This window comes from Papaver somniferum, chromosome 2 (assembly GCF_003573695.1).
Source record: "Papaver somniferum cultivar HN1 chromosome 2, ASM357369v1, whole genome shotgun sequence".
Classification (NCBI taxonomy): Eukaryota; Viridiplantae; Streptophyta; class Magnoliopsida; order Ranunculales; family Papaveraceae; genus Papaver; species Papaver somniferum.
This window is the reverse complement of record NC_039359.1, coordinates 80210070-80235145: the sequence shown is the minus strand read 5'-3', so window position 1 is coordinate 80235145 and position 25076 is coordinate 80210070. Positions and strand designations below refer to the sequence as shown.

General features: G+C 36.4%; 2 protein-coding genes and 3 long non-coding RNA genes across 14 annotated transcripts; 4 read left to right on the top strand and 1 right to left on the bottom strand.

Annotated features, from left to right (window-relative positions):
* The first annotated feature begins 3409 nt into the window (after positions 1–3409).
* Positions 3410–4321, top strand: LOC113351471. The gene is made up of 2 exons (XM_026595451.1): positions 3410–3491; positions 3574–4321. The coding sequence occupies exons 1-2, from the start codon at positions 3469–3471 to the stop codon at positions 4319–4321; spliced, it is 771 nt and encodes a 256-aa protein (XP_026451236.1). The 5' UTR covers positions 3410–3468.
* Positions 4322–4450: 129 nt separating this feature from the next.
* On the bottom strand, positions 4451–13898 carry LOC113348158. 2 transcript variants are annotated; one of them, XR_003359514.1, is made up of 8 exons: positions 13748–13898; positions 13472–13615; positions 12492–12564; positions 12264–12331; positions 11262–11375; positions 5984–6039; positions 4920–5118; positions 4451–4809 (listed from the first exon to the last, which is right to left on the bottom strand). It is a non-coding gene; the product is annotated as an uncharacterized LOC113348158 (long non-coding RNA). The 2 variants fall into 2 exon arrangements; XR_003359515.1 differs by having other exon boundaries at positions 4451–4806.
* A 1037-nt stretch (positions 13899–14935) lies between these two features.
* Positions 14936–17570, top strand: LOC113348159. Of its 9 annotated transcripts, XR_003359524.1 has the most exons (8): positions 14936–15200; positions 15301–15853; positions 15943–16042; positions 16208–16338; positions 16472–16566; positions 16634–16705; positions 16912–16943; positions 17194–17570. It is a non-coding gene; the product is annotated as an uncharacterized LOC113348159 (long non-coding RNA). The 9 variants fall into 9 exon arrangements; XR_003359523.1 differs by having other exon boundaries at positions 15301–15366; positions 15813–15853; positions 16634–17570; XR_003359519.1 differs by having other exon boundaries at positions 15301–15366; positions 15464–15853; positions 16634–17570.
* A 1208-nt stretch (positions 17571–18778) lies between these two features.
* LOC113348157 (calreticulin-like) lies at positions 18779–20020 on the top strand. The gene is made up of 2 exons (XM_026591863.1): positions 18779–19717; positions 19840–20020. Exons 1-2 carry the CDS (start codon positions 19489–19491, stop codon positions 19974–19976), a joined length of 366 nt encoding a protein of 121 aa, XP_026447648.1. The 5' UTR covers positions 18779–19488; the 3' UTR covers positions 19977–20020.
* Positions 20021–20362: 342 nt separating this feature from the next.
* LOC113348160 lies at positions 20363–21938 on the top strand. The gene is made up of 7 exons (XR_003359525.1): positions 20363–20424; positions 20509–20674; positions 20787–20901; positions 20992–21083; positions 21167–21290; positions 21507–21591; positions 21755–21938. It is a non-coding gene; the product is annotated as an uncharacterized LOC113348160 (long non-coding RNA).
* Positions 21939–25076: the final 3138 nt, after the last annotated feature.

Below are 25076 nucleotides of genomic sequence, written 5' to 3'. Positions count from 1 at the left end.
GTAACCACCATGTAGTTGTAGTTCTGAATGGATGTCCATGTATCGGTTGTGAGACAAACTCTAACCTTGTTCGACTTGAAATAGTTCACCAAATTGGCCTTTTCACTCAAAAACAGTCCACAGATATCACGATAGACGGTCATCCGCGATGGAAGTTTGAACCTCGGCTCAAGATATCTACAAAATGCTATAAATCCTTCTCCTTCAACCATTCAGAAAGACTGTTCATCTGTGATAATGAACTTTATCAAGGCTCTCCTACATCCATCTTGACAGAACGTAACCCCAACTGTTTGCTGCTGATCTCCCAGATTGCTAGGATGACCGAAAGAGTCCAACTGCGCAGCTTCTAGTGACTCCATATACTTCCGACACTTGGTCAAATGCCAGTTCAAATTTGATGTGCCATACTTCTTACCACCAGCCCTATATTTACCACCTTCACAGTAGTTACATTTCCCCCATTTAATACCAGCTTCATCAACACTCTTTTGGAAATGCTCCCACATCGAAGATGTTCTGTTCCGCTTCATACTTTCCCTGACCTCAGGTTGAGAAGATGGTGGAGGTGGAGGTGGCGGAGATATAACAACACTGACCCTTTGTTGCACAGATTGATATGAATCTTGAGAGGGAATAGGAGGTCTCGTTGACATCAATTCTGTAATCTCAACCATGCTTCCTCACTAGTCACTTCTGCAACCAGTAAAGAATACTGCAACCAGTAATGCTACTGCAACAGATACTAAGCCTGAGAACAAAGTAGAACTTCTACTGTAGAAGAATACTGCATCTAGAGAAAAGGTTCCCAATACAAATAGAGGTTATAAGGCAAAAGAGATAACTATGAGCAAGTGAGATGAAGAAATATGAAGAAGTCCGACTATTCAACAAGTTCGCAATACAAATGGTTCGGAGCATTTAATTGTGCAGTAGCACATGTAAGCTAATAACATTTGATGTACAACAACTCGACGCCAAACTCACAATTACTTTTGCACATACGGAATGGGTATCTAAATGCTATCATTACAGATTCAAACAGCTATAACAATTCCAGACAATTGTACCAATTCAAGGCGAACTACGGATATTTGCAAGTATTCACAAGTTTCCCATTAGATACAATAAAATAAAAGAAAATTGGGAGTGATTATAACTCAAATTTGCAGTTAAAATCCAGAATTGTACCACCATATTCGAATCTATTCCAGAATTGTACCACCAGACACATCAAGAAATTGCGCTACGGATACAAGCTTTACTGAACTGATAAGACCAACAAACATCAAGTTGAAGAATCAAATGAAGAAAACACCCAATATAACAATTTACGAATATTGGATCCAGTTTAAGAATCAACCTAATTACAAACACAATCAACCTAATTACAAACACAATCGTCTATCACCTTAATTTTTCTTCTAAGTGAATCAGTGAACGATTAACAATACAAGAAACACAATCATTAAAAAGAATTCTAAAAAAAACAACTAATTAATCATAAAATTTCCCAACTAACTAATGAATCAGTTAACATGCATGTTAATTTCTCAGCTAAATTCCTAGATCTTATTACTCAACTGATTACTCATATGAAGACGGAGATGATTACTCAGATCGAAACCCAAATCAAAACACAAATTGAAAACTATAAACACTTACATCTTCAGATCGAAACCCTCAAAACCCAGACTTCACTTCTTCTGCAGAAAATCACCACTTCGCTACTTCGAATGAAAACAGAGAAAAATGGTTCAAATGAAAAGCGATGAAATGGTTCGATAGAGAAAATCCATTTACTTTGTAATTTACTCCTATTATGTTTTAAATAACAAAAAAATAGGCAGGAGGAGAAAACAATACAAGGGTTACTTTGTCTTTTCAGTATTAGACGGGTAGGCGGGTAAGATAGGGTAATTTCGAGCTTTATCCGTCACCCAACCCATCTAACGGCGGTTAAGAAAATCTTTACCCGTTACCCTACCCGCCAAATAGTGGGTAGGATAGGATACGGTTAAAACACGGGCGGGTAGGGTAGGGTTGGCGGATATGGGTAGGATATGTGCACCCCTAATCAGTAGTCGTAATGTCTTGTCCCGTACAATTTTCAGGTCCCACCCTTCTTTGTGTTAGCGGTTCTTCTATTCTAAATCTGAAAACAGTTGGGCTGTCTATAAATACATAGAATTTTATTCGTACTCAACAGAATTCCTTGTTTGCTTTTTTATCAGCATCTTCTGCAAGAGCGGTTGTAGCTGGATTTCCTCTATAGCTAGCTAGCCACATAATTTTCATGGACAAGCAATTAACATCGGAATCAGCATCAGCAAAGGCATCAGATGAGAGAAGTGAACAGCAACGCCCACCGATTCCAATGGCAGCACTTTGGCTTGTCTTCCCTCATGGAAGAGGTAGGAAATTTCAAAGTTATTATAATCCATATGAACCCAATAATAGAAATTGCATCAAGTCTATACCAGAGATGCAAGGTAAAGCATATTATCATAAACCTTCTCATCAAGGATGGCTAATTTTTATTGGTAATGTTGAAGATAATGCTGAGTATTCTGTCGCCAACTCAAACTTAGATGATTGTTTCTTGTGGAACCCTGTATCATCCGAACGAGCATCGAGCGTCAGTCTTTTAGTACTGAATCAAAACAATATTTTCTATTCGACTTAGTGTTATCCTCGGCACCTCCGAGTACTAGTAGTTTTAGCAGTTCTGATCCAGACAACCTGAGCGTGGTGTACCTCCTTTTTAAGCGTGTAGACCCTCTTGAAGCTCGTCAGGACATGCATGTACTAGCTTTTTGTCGACCTGGAGATGAACAATGGAGAATAAAGGTGCTGTCTATAACTGCTCCTGGCAATAATTGTCATATACTATCTATTGAATCCCTGCTTTGCTTCAGAGATAAGCTGTACGCATTCTGTGGTGCATCCCTTGAAGACGGTTGGGTTATGCAGATCGAAATACAAAAATGATGGCATCTTGTTGACGATGATAATCAAAAGCAATATCTTAAAATAATCAAGCTAGAGCATGCCGATTTCACATGGATAGGAGGAGGTGAGGAAAATACTTATTACATGGAACATTGGGTTGAATCTGGTAATGAGATCTTCAAAGTTCATTTAAATTGCAGTCCAAGAGGATTTAGAAAAGTTGCCTCGACACATCTTTAAGTTGGATTTCTCATCTATGACTTTGGTTGTGGTGAAGTCTTTGGATGATCACGTTCTCTTTTTTTCCACAATCATGGACACTTTAGACTTTACAAAGTGTTAATCGACTTCCACAGCATGTTGCTCAGCGGCGGACATGGGTCTTGGAAGGGGATGTTTGTTCTATATACTACCCGAAGACCAAACCTTGTATTTATATGAAGTAGAAGACAATGCTACTACAGTTATTTGCCGTGTTTGAAGCTTCCAAATCCATGTTTTCTGCCCACTTGGATAATGATGCCTACAGATGAAAACAGGTAAATACAGCATCAATGAAACCATTGTGTTTAAGAAACATTGTTATTTAGCTTTTCGAAGTATTGAATAATTCTTTTGCAGGCACGTTGCGGGAAGAAGGAGAAGAATAGCAGACGTTCTTGCAAGCCAAGATTCAAGAAATGCCAGATTACAAGAGGAGAACATGGATAATGGAGGAGAAACGGAAGAATTAAAACAGTGGGGTTTTCTCAGTGATTATGACAATACAGAGGAGATAGCGAAATTTCTCCATCCCGTGGATTGCATTCATTTTCGCTTAGCCTGTATAGAAAGTTCTGTTCTACCCCCATTGAACCGAATATCGGCTTCTACAAGGACCACAGCAACTACATGTTTATCTCCATGGCTGATGTCTATCTTTGAAGACAATAAAAAGACCATATGCGAATACTTAGACCCGATTTTTAATAATGAGAAGTACCTCATGAAATCATGTAAAGAGCTTGTAGGTGCTACAATCCGTTTTTCAAAAGGTGGATGGCTTCTATTGTCTAAGGGGAAAAAAACCATATTCTGCTACAATCCTTTCACAAGAGAAATGATCCGTCTTCCAGATGTACCTGATGACTATGTACTTGGTGGAATGTCATTCTCGTCAGTGCCAACTTCTCGCGATTGCGTGGTGATTGTCATCTCCAAGTGCTGGGAATTGGAAGGTCACAGTGAGATATCTTTCATGGTCACTAAACCGGTAACTAGAGCAACTCGTTGGACTGTTCGTCGATTCAGTTATCAAGGCGACAACGGGACAACTTTATGCCGTGTATTAACAATCCGGTTTTCTATAAGGGAGCTTTCTACTGCTTAGATTATAACGGAATGTTAGGAGTTTTTAGTATTGAAGGTCATTTCAGTTGGAAAGTACTTTCGAAGTCCTTGAAACAATTCAGTGGTTTCTATCCAAGTTATTTGGAGTGTGATGAAAAGCTTTTACTAGTGGATTTAGGACCGAGTGGAAAATCGGCCGATATTTATAGATTGGATGATATGCAGATGATCTGGGTAAAACTGAACAGTTTGGGTAAGCCTGCGCTGTGCATCAGCTATACATCCAGTTTCTCAGTGGTCGCCCCACAGAGCTGCATGGAGAACAATATCTACTTCCCTAGATTACAAGGTGAAAGGATTCTATACTGTTCTCTTGATACATGCAGCTATCATTGTGTTGGGAGTAAGCAACATTCTGCGCAAGATTTTCATAACACGAAGGAAAGATCAAACTGCACCTGATTGAGCCTAGATGGTCTTAGGCAAGTTCTAATCAAGAGCCTGACGAGCTGACTTCCCGAGTTCCTTCTTCAACATGTAATAAACGATTTGCATTAGAATATCAGTAGAAATTCTATTCTCCCATTCTTCTGGTAGGTAACCTGACACAATTTTCCAGGTAAATCAAAAACACAAACCTGGCAACTTCTGCAGCAGACACGACTAAAACACCCAAGTAACCCGATTTCTCGTCAAAGTCTGCAGGAGCCTCCATCAATCTCTAGCAGCTCTTGCCTAGTAGATTCTTGTACCGGAAATATGCATGCAATATGAAATTCAGGTGTCTTTGCAAGACCATCCATGTTTCGGGGACCATTACCATCTCCTTCCCCATATCTGCATAATTTAATCAAGAATTTACCATCATTGATATGAAATGCGGTCTTCGTGTGACGAACTTAACAATTGAGAGAATAATTCAAGCGACACAGCAAAAAGTTAGTTCTCAGCTGCATCAGAGGCGCTGGACGCGACATGAGTTAGCTTGTTTTATTCATTCTAAGTTGCCCAAACTAACTGTTACTTCTACTATAATACCACAATAATAAGAAAACTGCTACAAAAACAGAAGTTTATGTGTGCAGGTGGTATCTTTTTTTAAAGGTCTTCAATTAAAAAACATGTTATCTGCAGTCTAAAAAACATGATTTCTTGATATAATCCCGTTATGGAGTAATGAGAAAAATCTACTTCAAAAATTGAAAAGAGGTGATGCACATATGATAAGTTCTGAGGCATTGGTCCATGGGACATGGAGGTACAGTTCATCAGTTCTATTAAGTTATCATGGAGGTCATACGGAAAAATCGCCTTCAGCTATTTCACCAATGGGTTTCCCCAGTTAAATGTAATGGGATACTTATCCTGCTCTACTTGCAGCTCATTTTTCCCAGAAACAAGAATATGATGAGATATTACACATGAAGACTCTGTCAACTATATATACTCCAAAAGAATGACACTAATCCAGGAGATGGTAGCTTCAAGGTTACTTTGTTGTTTTCCTTTTACATATGTTGCCACCGGTATAATTGACAAAATAACTAACTAGATAAGTTTCAACAAGCCCATGAAAATATGAGTTCTTTTAAAACATCGCGAGAAAGAAAATATCCGTTGAACACATTCATAAGGATTAAGGAATGTTTACATCTTCCTAAAACTTAGAGAGGAAAACCCAAAGCGGCAAAAGAAACCATACCTCTGCTGTTGTCCCAACATGTGCATAGCATAACCTGGATGTCAATGAACATGAATCTGCACGAAGTTAACAAGGAATTAATTTTGCACGAAAAAATTGTGGGGCCAGTTGGTTATAAGAGTTTCTCCAATGGAATGTGTGTGAAGAAAAATGTCTTCATCCACATAGGATACACAACAATTTTTATAAAAAATCATCCCCAACTCATTGATATGAGGATGATGTGGCAAAAAAGAAAGTTAGACATCCTATAGGTCAACCTCTAGTTTTAGACATTCACTTAGAGAATGTCTTCCCATCCTAGTCACATTTTTGTTAATAAAATCATTAAAAAAAAAAAAGAAAAAAAAAAATTTAACCAATTATATACCTACAAATAAATAAAAGGATGATACAACATTTTAGTGGCTTGGAGACAAAATTTATTTTCTCCTAATATTTAGGATTTTATACCTAAAGGATGTCTTAAAAGTGACGCCACATATGAAAGATCCACAATTGCCATTGGAGAAGCTCTAAAGAGTTTGGTTTTGGAAGAAATCCAAAACTAGGTCGGTGAGATAAGTTTTGGGAAACCAAAAATCAGTCGATCAAGGAGTTTAGGAAAACCTTTAATTGGTTTACTTATTCCTAAAGTTTAGGACCTTAATAGCTAAGTTAGGAAACCCTATTCTTGTAGGATAAGTTTGTGACTCCTATATAAGGAGGTCTATGCTAAGTGTTTTAGTCATGGAATCCTCAATGTAAATCTCGTAGAGATGTGAGGGATTCATCCCACCTATTGAGGTGGTTATGTGAGAGGGCTAATGGTGGAAGGAGTACATCATTATGGTGCTTATGGGATACTTATCGATGTTGGAAGATATGTCGTTATGGAGTATTCGTATGGAGATGTTGGTAAGACATCTTGTTGAGGAAAAGATCATCTTGGTGGTGCTGGATTAGATTATTGGTGTTGAGATAAACGCGTCCATAGTAATCTATGTCAGGGTGTGCAGAGAAGATCGTCTCGTTGTGGTAGATAATGTGGTAAACATTATCACGTATGAGTGAGGACACTACTTTGGATATTATAGGGTGCTTGTGAGAGTTCTTGTGTTCGGTCACGTTGTGGTGAGTCGATGGATTGATTTAGTCAATCAGTTGTGTAATTCTCAGTGGTGATTCTATAATGAATAAAAAGGCCATAGCCATTTGGTGGATGTAGACAATATACACACATTGTGTATATTGTTGAACCACGTTAAATCTGTGAATACTTTACTTCTTATTGCTTTGTTTATGGCTTGCATCTATGTGGTTCTTTTTATCTTCTTCTTATCCTAGATCGTGGTAAGGTTCATGGAGCGATCCGAGAGATTAAGTGTTTCTTATTAGCTAATATATTTCCGCAAGATTAGCACGTAGATGGCTCTGAACCCCAACAATTGGTATCAGAGCTTTAGGTTGGATAGAAGATTCGAAGAGAGAAGTTTTGAGTTTTCTGGTTGCAAGAAAATTTTGAAGACGAAGGATTTGATTTCATCAAGTATTCAAGGATTTTGTGTTACAGCTTCCGAGGATGCAGAGCTTGATGTTATCAAGTGTGTGTATGATTTGATTCATCAGTTTTGGGAACAAAGCAAAGTAAAGCGTATTTCTGAAGAAATGGGATTATATCAGGTGATATGCATTCGATATGGTCAAGATTTATGGTCTTGATGTTTGTGGTGCTCTACATTGGAGATTTGACATTGATACTTATTGGAGCATAAACCCTACTCATGGCTTCAAATGAGTTTATTTATTCTCTATACTTCATACTATATTCTTAAACTGTTTGAAAGACCCGCGTAGATTGGTTTTCAATTAATCGGTGTTTGCTTGGCAAGACACAAGAAGGCAAGAATATAGTAGTTGGGATACAAATATTAGTTTGTATGTTTGTGGAAGTAAATATGGAATATTAGCATGTCAAACTCTCATTATTGTTCCAAACCAAGGGAAACAATAATTTAATTATCAATCGTCATCAGTTGGATCATGTTGTTGTTTGTCTTTAACATGAAGTTGAAGAATGTGAAGATGAATTCATACTCGTTCTTCCTTAGTTGTTTACAATAAATATTTGGGGAAATCTCGTAGTAGGTTTGTTTCGGAAGTATTTACCGTTGGCCAGGTTTTGATATGTTCCAGAAGTGAAGAGTTTGATTTTCAGTCTGAGTATTTGAAGCATGTGGCTACAAATAAGTTGCCGGACATGGATCTTTGGATACGATGTGATATTGGTTGTGGAGCTATGGATTTTCGTTATTGTATAAGAAGCAGTTTATCAACACAGTTTGTAGGGTTTGTTTGTCTGTGTTGAAGTTTGACATTGTTTCGGTTAGAACAATGTTTGGAGTTTCTCTCGTACTGATTCCGATGGAAAAACTAGATAGTTTGTGATCTTTTGATTCTTGTTGATGACGTTCAGTCAAAGAAGTTGTTTGGTTGTACACCATTTGAAGTCGATCAGAGCTAGTTGAAGTGCAAGACCATTGGGAGAAACAAGTTGGTCTATTGTGTTGCAGATACGTTCCTATTCTGGTAAAGACCCGTTGTGAGGAATTAAAATGGTATCACTCGGACACTTCAAGAGTTTAAAGAATAAAGATACAATACTACAATGTGTATGCTGGTGTGGCTACGGGCTAGCGCATATTACTTAGGAGAAAACACGGTGCATGAATTTGAGAAGAGCTACAATTTCGGCGTGTTTTTTCGTTAACTTCTTATTATCCATTGGCTATTCGATTTCCTAATGATCAGTGTGAGACTTTCCTTTGGAGAGAGCTACATTATATCAATGATAATATTTTAGGGGTTTGCTTGTCTGCTACAGTTATTGAAATTGATTTCAATAGGGACAGAGCCTGTAGAGATGAAAGTAAAGATTTATATTGAGAAATTTGGTTCAGCAACGATTTAGTTTCCGTCAAGTTATTTTCTTTACGTAGCATGAGAAAGTAAATACAACAGCGTCTTGAATTGCTTGGAGTTTGAGGAACTTACCAATGGTTTCAGATTATGGCTAGGTGTGATTGGGTCTTTGTGTGAAGGACGGACTATCAGATTTCGAAACGTTGGTGTACGTTTGGAGCAAGATTGAGAAAAGGACATGCACAAGACATAATGTGTGACATTATGCATTGTTATGACTGTAAAAATAAATTCTTCGACGATGGTCACAGTGTTATCTGAGTCTGATTATGTTGTGGTTTGACTGTCGCGAAGTCGAAACTACATGCTTGCTTAAGAAATTGATAAAAGACTATCTTGACAATTATGTTAAAGATCGTAAAAAGGACATTGTTATCAAAGACCGTTGAGGTTGCTGAAGTGGTGAAAATGATTGGTGTGTTAGTTGTCAAAGTCTTTGTGAAGCTGGACATGTGTTTTTGTATGTATGCAATTGTTCAAGGTATGATGAGCCTTTTAGAGTAGTAAAACTCAATTGGGGAAATAGGGTCATAGAATCATGATCCAATTAGAGATAAGCTCGTAAAGCAAGATTCATACAGATGAGCTTGAGATTGATACGCAGTGGCAATGATCCATGAATTGGTTGTATTTGGTGTGCAGTTAGAGTCATGCTCAATATGCTTTGGTACATACATGATGCTTAGTTTCTTCGAAGCTAACATAAAGGTTGGTCTATTACAAACTAATACAATGTATCTCGCTAACTCGCTTTGAAGGACATGCTCATGAAAAAGCACAAGTATGTGGTCAGTTGTTTAAATAAGCGATTAACTCGGCTGGAGTTTAGAAACGAAGATGAAGACTATGGTTATGCTAAGATAATGCTTAGGCATACGTATGAAGGCTACTATGGTAGTTTTATTTAGTGATCGAGTAGTTATGGATGTCAACCCTAACAGATGTGGTGTGCAACTTGGAGTTGGTGGATTAAGTGGAGCGGAATATTAACTCAGGTGAAGCAAGGCAAGCCGAGACAGAGCTGGGTTCGTGTGGAACAAGTTCGAAGGTGGCAAAGGCTCAAGGGCGCATAATGACTATAACTAAGTTCGAAGGTGGCATATGGACAATGATTGTGTATGGTCTGGTTGAGTTGGCATGCAATACACCTGGAATGGTGCCAATCAATGTGGAGTTGTGAACATAAAGGAGTAAGGTGTATTTTCTCAAGATGTTGCATAACGGGCGATCATATGATTATGGTTGGTGAGATGGTCAAGATTTTTTTTTCCCATGGTGGAGATTTATACAATCACCAGTAGGTTGGATTGTTAAGTCTTATGTTGATGACGTTCAAGTTTGGTTTGCTCTCTTCTGGTGGAGGTTTTACGGAACAAATTTGGGTGAACCATATTTCGGTTTGATTCCTATTGAGGATATGTAGGCAACCAATGATGGTGCAATCAATTTTCAGAAGATGGACGGATAACAAGTTGATCGTCTCATGCATAAATGCATGATCCGAAGTAGAGAATTGTGGGGCCAGTCGGTTATAAAGAGTTTGGTTTTGGAAGAAAACCAAAACTAGGTCGGTGAGATAAGTTTTGGGAAACCAAAAATCAGTCGGTCAAGGAGTTTAGGAAAACTTTTAATTGGTTTACTTATTCCTAATTTTAGGACCTTAATAGCTATGTTAGGAAACCCTATTCTTGTAGGATAAGTTTGTGACTCCTATATAAGGAGGTCTAGGCTAAGTGTTTTAGTCATGGAATCCTCAATGTAAATCTCGTAGAGATGTGAGGAATTCATCCCACCTATTGAGGTGATTATGTGAGAGACCTAATGGTGGAAGGAGTACATCATTATGGTGCTTATGGGACAGTTATCGATGTTGGAAGATATATCGTTATGGAGTATTCGTATGGAGATGTTGATAAGACATCTTATTGAGGAAAAGATCTTGGTGGTGATGGATTAGATTATTGGTGTTGAGCTAAACGCGTCCATAGTAATCTATGTCAGGGTGTGCAGAGAAGATCGTCTCGTTGTGATAGATAATGTGGTAAACATTATCACGTATGGGTGAAGACACTACTTTGAATATTATAGGGTGCTTGTGAGAGTTATGAAAGGAGTAATCACAAAGTAGCATAAGTAATTGTCAACGTGATTCAAGAGAACTGAATGTTTTTTTTGAGGTAATTAAGAGAACTGACTTGATTCCAAGATTAGGTGATAATGATTTAACGGGAAAACTGAAAAATTACCACTAAGAAACCCCAGGAAAACAAAAAGAAAGACAAAATGACAGCGAGAGTTCTAAAGATCGAAATATTACCACTAAGAAATCATCATATGAAGCTTCCAGAGGCTCAACAATCCGACTTGGCTCCAAAACACCATCCTTTAAAAGTGACAAATTCAACCGCATTTTGATGAATCAAATGGATGCCTATACACAAATTCGATCCCACAAAAAGATAAGATTTTTACCACAAAAGGATCTATCACGAGTTGGCAAAAGCACAGCATAATGGTAACTAAATTATGAGATGCAAGTCCTTAGTAAAGTGGCATCATCAATATCTTTTCCAGCATCTCGGAACTGTTAGCCGCCAGATATAAATAATCAATCATATTGTACAATGCACTGTGTAGCAAAAGTCGTAAGGCAGGTGCGAGGCGGCTGAGTGGGGCCTGGTGCCTGAAAGGACTAGGCGGGGACTAGGCGGATATATATAAATACACACAAAAATATATATATTATTTATTGCTAGTAATATCCTCGTAAATAATCTTATTTTATAAGGGCGTAGATGTCTTTTCAAAGCATATTATCCTTATCTAAAACTAAACCCTAGAAAACATAAGGATTCTCTTTCTCTTTCACGCCTCCACCTCTCTACCATTCATCTTACTCCATTCCTGACCTCTCTTACTGCTTCTTCCCTTCATGGTTTCTTAATTTCCTTCAAGATTCAACAGAAGTTATGGTCTTTGTGGATGTATTTATCATTTGACAAGGAAAACAGTTCTTCTTTTCTCTTTTTTTTTCCTGTTTGATTAAGGGTTGTGGCCTAGGCGGTGCGTAGATCCCAAATCCTCATGAGAAATCTGTGGAAAATCGCCCAGAATCGGCGCCTAGGCCCCAAAACGCCTAATATCAAAAAGGCCTAAAATTTTGGGCGGCGGCTCCACCTAGGCCTGCCTGGGTGCCGCCTTTTGCTACACTGACAATGCACGAATAAAGAAAAAGGAACACACAGTAGTTGAAAGAAAGTTCACTAATCAGCTAGTAGATAATAATGAAAAATACGGCACACATTTATATTAGAGTTACCTGTTTCTCCCATTCTCCACGTCCAGTCCTTTCCAAATAATTTTGTACCACCACCACACCGTTGAAATCTGTACCACCAAACTTTTTGAAGTAAAACTTTCAGGTGTTTAAAACGATTCACAATGGATTCATGAAAAGTGCAACCAGATCCAAAGAATTTTCCAAAATGCCTTCAACTTTCAGCTAAAAAAAACAGAGAAAAAAAAGGGCAAAATGTGGAAAAATCACCTATTTCAGCTTTAAACCTAAAGAATCCAGGTCCAATCACCTCACTCTTGCAATCATACAAAGCATCTACAACCTGTAGGGGAACAAATAATAAACTTCAATAAGATGTGCCTTGCATGGAGCAGTAGAGCCTTTCTTATTGTAAGAGAAGAAAAACATTATACTGAGTCATTCTTCAGAAACTACATCACGCTAATTTCAAACTGAACAATCATTTCAGACGATTACAATCCTTGTCTAAAATAATGTTTTTCTTCAGAAAACATGAGTGTCTGGAGGTGCAGTAAATTAATGCCAAAATGAATATACGTACTGTAAACTAGGTATGCATGTATATGTTTAACAATAAGAAGTCTGTAATCACCGTCAGAACGAATCATACATAAACGCAGGAAAAATCAACCGTGCCATTAACGAACAACTGTAAAATTAAGACCTAGCTGTAGTGAGTGATCCTAGTACCCCAAATAAGCAATGAAACTGCTCTGTTTCAGTGGCCAGTTTGCTGCATAGGAAAAACTAAGAAAAATGTGACTGCTCTAAATAAGTTGACTGGAGCAAATAGCTTAAAATCTGATCTAACCATAACCATATCGCATTTCCCAAAACTGTGATACAGAGTAATTGACATACATTTTTACAAAAAACATTATATGGTTAGACAACCAATCCTTCATGTTCACACTAATTAACCATAACCCCAATCAAATTACACAAAACCCTAACATTCCACCTCTATTAAGTAAATTTCCAAATAATTCCCTAATAATCAAGATATTACTCTTCAAAATCATTAACTCAAATCAAACAAAGGATCATTCCATCACAATCAAAACTTAATATACAAACTTAACTCAAAACCAGTGCAGATCAAACCAAAACCAAACCTCACCATAGCGCCAACATGAAGGAATTACTCAAATCAAACCAAAAATTAAACAACAAAAAAAATAATCAAAAGTAAAACGATCCGTACCTACCTGATCAAGTTTGAACTAATTCGAAGTAAATTTCCTCCTCCTCCTTCACCTGCTTCACCTCCTTCTTCTTCTTCTTCTTCTTCTTCTTCTTCTTCTTCTTCTTCTTCTGCTTATTCTTCTTCGAGTTGTTTTCAGAAATCAACCCTGTAGAAAAACGATACTAAAATCAAAAATCAAAACAACTAAAAAATCAACCCTAATTTCAAATCTCAACTTCAATTTTCGAATCTGACTACATATATAACCCAAACGAGAGGGGAACCAGTTGAATCATACCTGAATCCAAAAGAAATTAACGGTTTCTATGAAAACTCGCTTGAATTCTCTATGGATTGAAGAAAAATCGAGAGCAGCAGGAGGGATAGCGACCAAGAGAGTTTTGAGAGTGAAAAAAAAAAACGAGAAGAGTTCTGAGAATTCGAGGAGTAGAGGAGTAAAAGTTAGGTTTTGCTATTGGACCCCCAAAAATTTTGTGAGCTGTCTGTTTTTTCCTCTAATAGAACTGAAGGTCGCAGGTTCGAGCCACAGTCTCTGCAATTGTTTCTTAAAATTTATCCAAAAATCTTAATGGACAGATTTTTGATCACAAAATAATGATGAGAGTTGTCAAATGCATTGTAAGATCACACTTTTTAAAATATATGAGATGTATAAATAGGTCTTTATATCTACGATCACAAACACTATAATATTAATGGTCTTTATAAGTTTTAGCCCTTAAAAGACCAGAAATGTTCATACACTGTGATGTTTAGTGTGTGATCTATAGCACTTTTTGTTGTGTGAACCCACCATTAGGTAATTTAAGAGAGTCTAATTTACAAGGAAAGAAAGTACCAGTATTATTTTGGTTCTTCCATTGGATTCTAAAGCGGAAATGATTAACTTACGGTAATTTTATCCCGTAAAAAAATCCAGCCTAAGATACAGGGCGGGGCCCACTTGAAACTCTTCCTAATCCCAAAAATCATTTCTTTTAATATTTTTTTTTCTATAATTAAAAAAATATAAAAAAATGTAAACAAAATCCTTACGAATTATTTTCCTTATTAAAATATTTTGTTTCACGGTTAGTAATTGATAATTAATTAAGAAAACAAATAAAATGTAAACAAAATCTTGAAAATATTATTTTACTTATTTAAAAAATATTATTTAATGATTAATAATATCTTGCCAAAAAGATACTGCAAGTATATTGTTGATTTCTTTATATTGTTCATTCAAAAATATTAATTTTCCTAAAACAAATACTTTCAAGTAAATATGGTAGGTAAAAAATAATACATTAAGGAAAATCCGCGACCTTATCTTTCTAAAAATATTAGTTATTCTAGATATTTTGATATTGATTAATATTATTCTCAAAACAAAATCATTTTATTTATGAGATTTGTGTCTCTATATAAATCATTGGACCAAAAGCTAATCTCGACTATTTTTTCCACGCTGCTTCTCTCTTGCTTTGAGTTTTTTTTTTCCATTAATTGTTGATTGACGGGCGTTGTTTGATGTGCAGGTATCTTCGAAATCGTGATGATTGACATTGCAAATGCTATTGTAACAGGAGTCACATGAAATAAATTGGTAATTTTCTTTTGTCTAATTTGAATTATGCTGTTAATATTATTTGATTTGCATGTCCCTGAGGGTGCCATGGTTGCTGCGACAATCTATATTGGCTCTTTTTTCGAGCTTCGAGATGATGATATGATAAATTCAAGCGAAGGTATGTAATTTTTTTTATTTTATTTTGGTTTTTATTGGGAGTTTTTTATTTTGTGTATTGCATTTGTTGATGTTGAATCTGTTGATTTTGTTGGTTGAAGGGCCCTAATCGACTTAAATTTTATGATGCTCTTAACAAAGCTTGCGATAATTATAGGTTAATTAAGGTACATGTCCACTCCACTACTTTTTAATTCGTTGATCATGGGTAATCCAACTTTAAGTTTCTTTGAGTCTCATTCAGAGTCTTTTAAATTACTCTAGCTTGGAAGTCTAAGTTTGGTGATTATATCCGGTGTGGTTCCAAAGACTGTTATCGGGTAAGTAAATCTGCTAATCTAGGATATATTGATAAATAAAGGCCTGAATTTCTTATGTGTTTGCCTCGTTCAAACCCTACTTCATCATCCTCTTCAGAAATTCGAGATTCTGAAACAGAAATTCCGTGTTTCTCTAATTCTACCAATCTGTTTCGAATCTCTTTACTAAGAAATCGAAAGTCTGGAATTCGAATTGGTATACTATCTCTTTCAGACGTAGATATAATTTGGGTTTTGCGTATATGGATAGTTACAAAAGATTGATTATGATTTTGTGCAACTCGGTTTCAAAGGTTTGTGAAGATTTGGAGTTTATGCTGCCACGGAGAAGAAGGTAAACCCTAAAGAAGATCTTTTTGACTATTCGTTCTAAGGTGTTTCCCACAAGTTTTGGATTAACACATCCATGATGTCATATTTCAGCTGTACAGAGAGAACTTGATTTACCAGCTCGAGGTGATTTTTTTATTGTGCTCGAGGATTGCTTGGGCGGGGAGAAGATCGAATTGAAAGAGATGCACATGTAAGGAAAAATAACTATGAACTTTATAATTAATAGTAATTGCCTTACTTCCTAACCAATATGCTTTAATTCTTGGTATTTTTCTTTGATCCAATTAGTGCTGGTTCTGCTTCCTTTCTCATGTATTAAATAGCTATAAGATGGTGAATTTTTGAAATCTGGCAGGTTAAGAAGATACTGTTGCTGCCATAGTTTTGAGAGTGTGTATCTAGAAGAGGTGAGACTGGTGATGGTGGATAAGCTGGTGGTGATCTGTAGAAGAAAGATGGTGTTGTAGCTGCTGTTGAAGTAATTAGGTATCAATAAGAAGTTCCGTGGTTGTTGCTTTTGATAATTTAATGGTTTGTTTCCAGGTACTGTAACTTACTGATAATGTCAAAGGTATGCCAATGCCCAATAAATAGTAAGTTTTTGCTTTTTACTATGCAGGCAGAGTTAGCCAATTAGCAAAACATTTTTGAATGCAAGCCTATGGAGTGAATTTAACGAGATGGCGATGGAGTTATTATTTACGATATGCTAAGGTAGTACTCTTATCCTTCGGTTTCACTGGATGATTTTAATCGTTCTCAATTAACTATACATTTACAGTCTGGATTGCAGTGGAGATGCTGGAGGAGTGTTTTGATTCATTATGAATTGGATACTCATTATGTCAATAAGGTTGTCATTTATTCAGTTTTTTATTGGCAGTGTTTTTTTTTTGTCTTGCATCATTATCTTTATAAATCTACCGGTTAATATAGTATACATGCTGTTAGGAAATCGATAGATCCCTCCGACAATAAAAACTCGGTTTATATACATTTAATTGACATTCAAACAATGAAACTCAGTTTGATTTGTACTTTTTGGTGAATTACTTGCAGGCTTACATGGCTTGCATTATGCAAGATCATTGGTAAGTCTCTATTTACAGGATATCCAATTTACTGTTATGTTTTGCATCGAACTTCAGAGCATATTGATCACATCTCAATTCTGATAATATTGCTTTTAGAACTGAGCAATGTTGATCTAGCGACTCATATAGTCTCATTCTATGATTTTTTTCTGGATATGAGTTTCTTTTAAGTGATTAAACTGGAAAATTATCAAAATTGTAGCATCCCTATCACATTAACATTGTTAACAAAAAAATGTGAATGCAGTGTGTACCTTCAGGGCATATTAATGATTTCAATGCAGAGAAACAACAACAGAGGCAACTGCGAAGAAAGGTAACTTTAATACGCCCAGTAACATTTGCTCGAGCTTGGGTTCTTTAACTCCTCCAGTCACTCACGGATGGTATGGCAGAAGCGCTTTGTTTGAAATAAAATGAAGTGGCAAGCTCCAAATACATGTTAAGATCCTTCAGAGACAAAAAAAAAATGCAAGGCTTGAGAGTAGTAATCATTTTCAAGGTACAGGACATGCAGAAAATGACTGCAAAAATGATTATTGATTATCAAGAGTAGTCAATTAATGATATTCCCTTCCTTTTAACATTATTCTTTTTTCCCGTGCATGTATTGACTGCACTAGCTGATAAACTTGGCATAGAATTCTTAATTTTGTGAGTTATCGTTGCTGGGCACACATTCCTTGATCCATATTATCATTGCAATTGTATGAGTGAATTCATGGGTCTAATACATGGGAAATATGAGGTGAAGTGCTACTTGAGAAGATGAGAGGACAAGGCTAACTGATTTTAATATAGGGACCACCTTTGCCTCTAGAATTTCAATCCACCTTCGGGCAGTAGGTGCCTAATTTGACCCGGCTATCAAAACATGCTGGGATTACTTCCACGACTAACGGTAACCTATAATGATGTAACAGGAACACAGCAACTCCAAGTTGCACCATGACTTATACGGTAGCATTTGAAACCTATACGGTAGCATTTGACACTACACCAAATTCCCGGATTCGTAACAGGCATTCGTAACGGCATAAGCGCCGTTACATATTTTCTGTTACAAAACGCCGTTACAAAATATTCGACAGGCTTTAGTCGATACTAATTTTTAAAACTTTTGTAACAAGGCTTAGCCGTTACGAATATATTTTTAGGCGTGCCAGTCACACGCTTGGTCACACTAGGTGGTCACACTTGGATATTTTTTTCCACCCAAAGCAGAAACAGGCAGAGGATATATCCTCCCCCTCTTTATCTTACCCATACATCTCGAGTCTCGACTATTCCCCATTCTTCTTCATCTCTTTTTTTCTCCGCCTTCTCTCTCTTCTTTTCTCTTCTGTCGATCAAAGCTACTTCCATACGGATCTGCAAAGTTCTAATGAGTGTGTTGGTATCCCAACAGAGTGTCCATGATATTTGCTTGCCCTGTACAAAGAGAGACGAAGAGAATTGGAAATTAGAGTTTCAGTGATAGATGGATTTCAAAAAATTAGGGTTTCAATACACAAAGAAAGTAGTGAAATGAAGGTGAAATTTAGCTGAAGTATTGAGTATAGAGAAAAGAAAGCGAGAAAAGGATGATTTAGATCTTAATCTTTCGGAGATGGGTTCATTTTTAAATCAAGTTTCGAGCGAAGTTTGTGAGTATTTTACAGAGTGGGTTCGAGTTGAAAAACATGAGGGATTAGAGGATGAGCTGATGCTGTGAATCAGTGATGAACAAAATGGATTTCTGGAGTTGAAATTGATTTGTGGGGCTTTCAAGTTGTTCAATGAGTTCGATTTGGTATGGACAAGAATATTGAGATCGATGGGTTTTAGTCGATTTGAGTTTTAACCCCAGTATCTGTAAGAGATTAGCTGTTGGTGGATGTTTACTGTGAGAATTCAATAATTGAAGAATTGTTTTAGTTGATTTGAGAGATGGTGGTGCTTTGTTGATGGGTCCTGGTGGTGATTTAGGTCAGGTGAATAAAGAGATGATGATACAGATTTTGGTTGTTTTGTGTAATTGAAGATCAGGGATGAAGAAGGATTGTTTCTCATTGTCGCCGTGGTGATGGTGAGTTTGTTTGATGTTGTCAAGTTCAGAGATAGAGATGTTCATTGAACAAGAGATGATCTGGTGGTTGCTGGTTGTAACTGAAGTGCTGAGAAGGTTCTGAAATGGAGTCGAAGGAACTGAAGATGGTGATAGATTGATACAAATGAAGAATTAGGGCTTGAGTATTGAGAAGAAACTGAATGAAGTGTTTGTTGACATGACTGAATGGGAGTGTGTTTGAATGTTCATGCTTGCTTCAGATTCAAATGCAGTTGATGTGCTATTGAAGCTGAGAAGAATGGAAAGTTATAGCCTGAATGGAATGATGCAGTTGGAAGTGGAGTTGCAGCTAAGTTATGGCGGTTGAAGCAATGATTGTGGATTGTATATGAGGTGCTAAGTACGGATTGCAGTTAGGATTATCCGTGTTGGTAGCTCTGTTGTTGTTGCAACTGCAGTTTGGTGAAGATTGCAGGAAATGATCGAAAGTCAATGAGTTTGGTGGCGTCTTGGTGTGAAGGAAAGCTGGTTATGAAGCAGTTGCAGGAGATGGTTGAGTTTCAAATGGTGGTTCTGAGAGTCATAAGAACAATGGATTTCTGGATTATTATAGATGGATGGAAAAATCGATGGGTTAAATCTGACTGGAAGAAGGATGAGAACATGGCTGGGGAGTGGAACTTTACTTCCAGTAAATGGGACGGTGAAGCTAATGACAAAGGTAATGATACTTTACTCATTCTTTTTGAATCACATTAATATCTGTAATTGTGATGATTGTTGATTTCTCATAGACTTGCTAGATTCTAAAATACTCATGTTAACTCTGCTTTGTTTGATTAGGTATCCAAACCAGCAAGGACTACAGATTTTATGCCATCTCTGCTGCATTCCTGAGTTCAGTAACAAAGGAAAGATATTGGTTTTCCTATTCAATGTTAAACACGAGCAAAAGCTTGGTTGTGGTGGTGGATACATGAAGTTGCGTAGTGATTATGTTTACCAGAAGAACTTTTATGGTGACACTCCGTACAGGTAACTAATATTGGTTTGTAACTTTGTGTACAGGTATTGGTTAAATAAGGTTTCAATATAGTAAATTGGCCTAATACTTATTTATGTATTACCAGACACATATTAAAATCTATAAAATTCCTTATTTGTTTCATCATGTACAGTTCAATTTCTCTGTTCACGGTATACCATATATCCCATCTTCTCCATTTAATATTTTCTTTGTGTTATATTGATTATTTTTCTTGAAATATGGATAATTACTTATATAGCTTAGATTGTCAATAGGTTACTCTACTTCCATTATATATAAGTATCAATTGACTGCATTTCTTATTTACAGTGAATGAAAAGTGGGATCCCAAGCACGACGCACGCCAAGTTACAGAATAAGGATGCAAATATATGCCTTTGGTAAGTGTATCTATCTATCTATCTCTCTGTAAGAATTTTGTTCATCTTCTATATAAAAAGCCCGACATTGATTTCTTCGCACAGGTGAGTTTGAGGTATCATTGCAGACTATGGACTGCCTTTGATGGTTCTTGTTTGGACAGCTATTCAATACATCCCAGCCAATAATGTTCCACATGGTATCCTTAGACGGCTCCTCAGCCTAAATCCGTGGTCGTCTGGTGCCTATGCGACCTGGACAGTCATCGAGGTATGTGGTCTCCTGGCCCTAGAGAGTTATGTACTTTTTTTAGCATGATCATTAATTATTTTTCTTTGGCTTCGCAAGACATGCTAAATGTGCCTATCTTTTATATGTTCAGAGCTTTTATCCCAGCGACGCGATGCTTTATTATTTGCCTATAGTGTAGCATCTCAACTTGCACAGCAAAGCGAGTTCAATTTCAGAAAACCATGTATTTTCCATTACGATTTCTGGTAAACATCTAATTTCTTCCTTTTCCTGCACTAATTTGTTTCCATTCTCCATTTGGTATCCCACTCAAAGTTAATTGTTTCCATTTTCAGACTCCATTATATGGTCTTCTTGGTGTCCCCCTATCAAATGGCGTCATCCCACAATCTATACAAACTGTCTCGCCACTCTCAAAAAACACCAGGTGACCTAGCGCTGCCCCAACTTCTGTCTGAACAACTACTTCAATTTTTACCTTACATGATCTTTGTTATCTCATTGCTTCAGGTAGTGGATGGGAAACCTATTTCAACCTCCGAGGCATCTCCACCTGATACAAAAAATTGATGACAAATCAGTTGCGGTTGTGAAGAAAGATGGTGAAGCTGCATCCTCTCCAGCAAAAGCTCACGTAAGTTCAATTTCCTAAACTCCTAAATCCAGAAGTCTATTATTTATAAATCTTAATGTCCATGCAGGCAAACAAATACTAGCCACAGTACCTGGAGAAGTGCTCTTAGATTCTTTCAGTACTTTCAATAAGTGAAAAAATAACTTACGCACATATTCAGAAAATGCAATATTTTTAACGTTCAACAAATCATTCAAGTATTTTTCTTGAATACAGGAAAGCGTATCGATGCAGCTGAAGTTGCCGAAAAACAAGCTCTTTCTACTTCATCCAAAACTGCAACCAAAATGGTTAGCGATAGGTGAGGATACTCAAAATAATCTAAACAGATAATTGAGTGATTTTACTAGTGATGTTTGCAATCTTACTTGTTTGTGCATTTTCTTTGCATAGTGCAAACTAGTTTGTTGTACATCATGCATGTTGCTTACCCGCAGTTTATATGTTTTTTTTGACACTTGCAGGCAGAAGAAATGCTCTTGTCCGATCTTAATGAAAGCAGCTGAGGCGAACAAAGATAAACCTATCCGCTCTTATGGTATGCTTAGCTACAAAATATATTCATGATGTTTGTAATACATAGAATTTGTATTCTCTTAGGACATAGGAATGAACTGAACTTATGAAGTTTCTATGTATTCCCTTAACAAAAAATAATTGCTACTTAGGAAAATTTCAGTTATTTTTTATATGAAATGATTGAATTTGATATGAATGTAATATGAATTGATTGAAAAATTGTTGTTGAATGGATTGGAAGGCATATGCAGGATATTTGGAATTCCGGCAGAAAATGAACTGTCGGTCAACCTTGACCAGGTCAAGGTTGACTGGCAGTAATTTTTTTGCTGTTACAAAAAAGTTCGCAACGTCTAAAAACTGTTACAATATGCCACGCAGTAACGGCTGCAAGCTGTTACAATGTGCCACGTAGTAACGGCTGGAGAATGTTACGACAGCGTTGTTACAAAAGAAATTCGTAACGGCTTGAACCTGTTACCAAGTGGCAAATTAGTAACGGCTTTTAACTGTTAGGATGTCCGTTACAACCAAAATTCGTAAAGGCCTCAAAGCCCTTACAAAAAAATGTAACACCCACTTTTGAAACAGGCAAAACCCGGTACAACTCGTTTTAGTAACGGTCTTATTCTGTTTCTAATCCCAGAATTTGGTGTAGTGTGAATTTTGTTGATCTCTATCTCACTCTCCATATACACCTATGGCTATGATGTAACATTTCACATCCCGAATATCCCTTAGTCATTACTACGTACTGGCAGCAAGCAATGTGGTTTTTCTTAATTGATGTATTGATGCATTAGTTAAGTGTACTATTGACATCTATACATATTAGTGTTGTTAAATTGTTGGAGGATGACGTTCAATTTTATAACCTAACATAATTTAGTTATATTAGAATTACGCTACGGGAGAAAGCTAACCCTAGCTTGCCATAACACTAAACATGATTAATCTTGGTTTTTCCGGTGAATAAGTTTTTTATATCATTTGATGACCAGTCCACATTTTTATTTGTAGGAAAAATCTTTTGGACAAGCTGGACACATGTGAACTGAATGCTCATCTCAGAGAACCATGCTGTGGTTGTGCCTCACAACCATGGTTGATGGAAGCTAAATATCACAACCGAATGAGGTGATCTTGACTGGAAAAATGTCATTTATGAATGTGCTAACCAACAAGTAATTTTTATTTTATTTTTGCAGTTGAATTACCTACTTCCTGCTTTACAGTTATCCACTACTACTTTAATCGATAGCTCAATGTCATTTTGCAGGTTGCGCAATTATTTTGTAATTCCCACCCTGCCCAAACGTTAAGTTGATTGAGAAAATAGTTTAAAGATAACTACCATTTCATAATTTTTAAGAAATAGAGTTTTTATAGGTACCTGTTACAATGAAGATGCAATCTAACTTATTTTTTAATTAAAAATGCCAAGTATTAATTTTAAAAATAATAGACAACCCGAGTGGACAGCAAAACTCTTTAAATGCCCCGGCCAGAGCTACTATGACACGATTACCTAATCATTATAGGACCAATGTGTAGGTGCATTTTTCGGCTATCATGATCTAACTAATGAAACACACTACTATGACCCAACTAACTAACACACTATAATATGACACGACCAACTAAATATTTGGTCCGTTCTGCTATGACCTAAATAATAAAATATGTTCCTGACTATTATAGACAAGACCAACTAACACACTAATTTAAATGTGAGCATTATATTTGTTGGTCGTGCTAATTGTATCTCAAAATTTTGAAACAGAATGGGACAAAAGGAAGGTTTGTAACTTTAGATCATAGGAAGGAAGAATTCTAGAGAAGTGTCCTTACTATTAGGAATTTTTTGGCCCAGTTTAACGAATATTGTCACTGATGGTTATGTGATCATACACTTAAAAGAATAATCTAGCCTATGATGAATCGATGATTATTAACTGTTCTTCCCGGCGAGTGTGATTAGACAGTCCAACTAACCCTCAACTATGAATATCCGTGTAAGACACATTTTGTGCATATTCCATTTAACGGTCTAAGAGTGTCACTCTATCATTCTCTACTGTTACAAAAAAGAATAAATTTGAATAGTGCTTCTGCAATATTTGCTTGATATTCCTCAGTCCGGGATTATTCTTCCGCGTTACATATAGGCTATTGTCAATGTTGCTACTTAATTGTATCAATTTCCATGTTTTAGGAATCTAACTAGGTAGTAAAAAGATAGCCTTGGCAGGTGTTAACAAACTATCGAGTGAATTAGGATCTGTATGTTATAGTTCCTCTACTTGGATGTCATCATCTATTAATCTTCGTGAGCAATAAATTTTGGGTTCAGTGACTGTTGATGTAAATCAGAGGTAATAAAGTAGTATATGGAGGAAACTTCCAACGTGTTGCTGAAGAAAAAAAGTCAAGAAACGAACTGCCTTGGTTTTCAACACGCATGGGAAGGAATATAGATTACTTATGTAAATGTTCATAGACTTTGTTGCATGAAAATGTATGAACTAGATGGTTGTCCAACTTGTGCACACTATGTCAAGTATCACCATATATGGTTTTAAAATCTAGGCAGTACGATTCTAATTCAATTTTGTTACTCATTTTTATTTTCCTGTCATATGTTCGCATTATACAGATGCAAGATAAAATTTCACATCGCTGCTGTCATATGTTCACATAATTTTTATGTGACAACTTAATGTTTGTAAACAATTTTCCTTTAGGTTAGCATTTTCCTTTAGGGCTGTCAATGGATATCCAGTATCCTACTTCTAGATAATTTCGGGATTCAATCTATACTTAAAAGGTATATATATACTCTAGATCCCTGCATAATCACTTAATTTGAATCTTGATTTTTATTGCGCCGAAATAAAACATATGACTAAACGTACGATGATTATGTAAATAATTAACATGAACGCAATATATTCACGAGTTTAACTTACACATGATGATATAGTTCGCAAATTTACGTATATGCTATATTTATAATTAGAGATTTATATATGTTATTTTTAATTTATTTTAATTTTGGTGATTCCCAAGTGAAAATGTATTCTAGGTTTATGTAGTCGATTGAGCGAAATGAAACCAAAAGAAGGTCATTTACTAAAGAAATTCATTACTTAGTATCCATTTTGACTTTAATAAAACATTAACAAAATCACATGAATTAATTTTCATAAAGATTTTATTTTCGAAAGATGTATTGTATCAATATCATGATCTCGATAATGATTTTGT

Coding starts and splice junctions, on each gene's coding strand:
- LOC113351471 (XM_026595451.1), top strand. CDS start 3,469: ATGATGCCTACAGATGAAAACAG. Junction 3,492..3,573: donor ATGCCTACAGATGAAAACAG/GTAAATACAGCA, acceptor ATTCTTTTGCAG/GCACGTTGCGGGAAGAAGGA.
- LOC113348157 (XM_026591863.1), top strand. CDS start 19,489: ATGAGTTTGGTGGCGTCTTGGTGTGAAGGAAAGCTGGTTATGAAGCAG. Junction 19,718..19,839: donor CGGTGAAGCTAATGACAAAG/GTAATGATACTT, acceptor TTGTTTGATTAG/GTATCCAAACCAGCAAGGAC.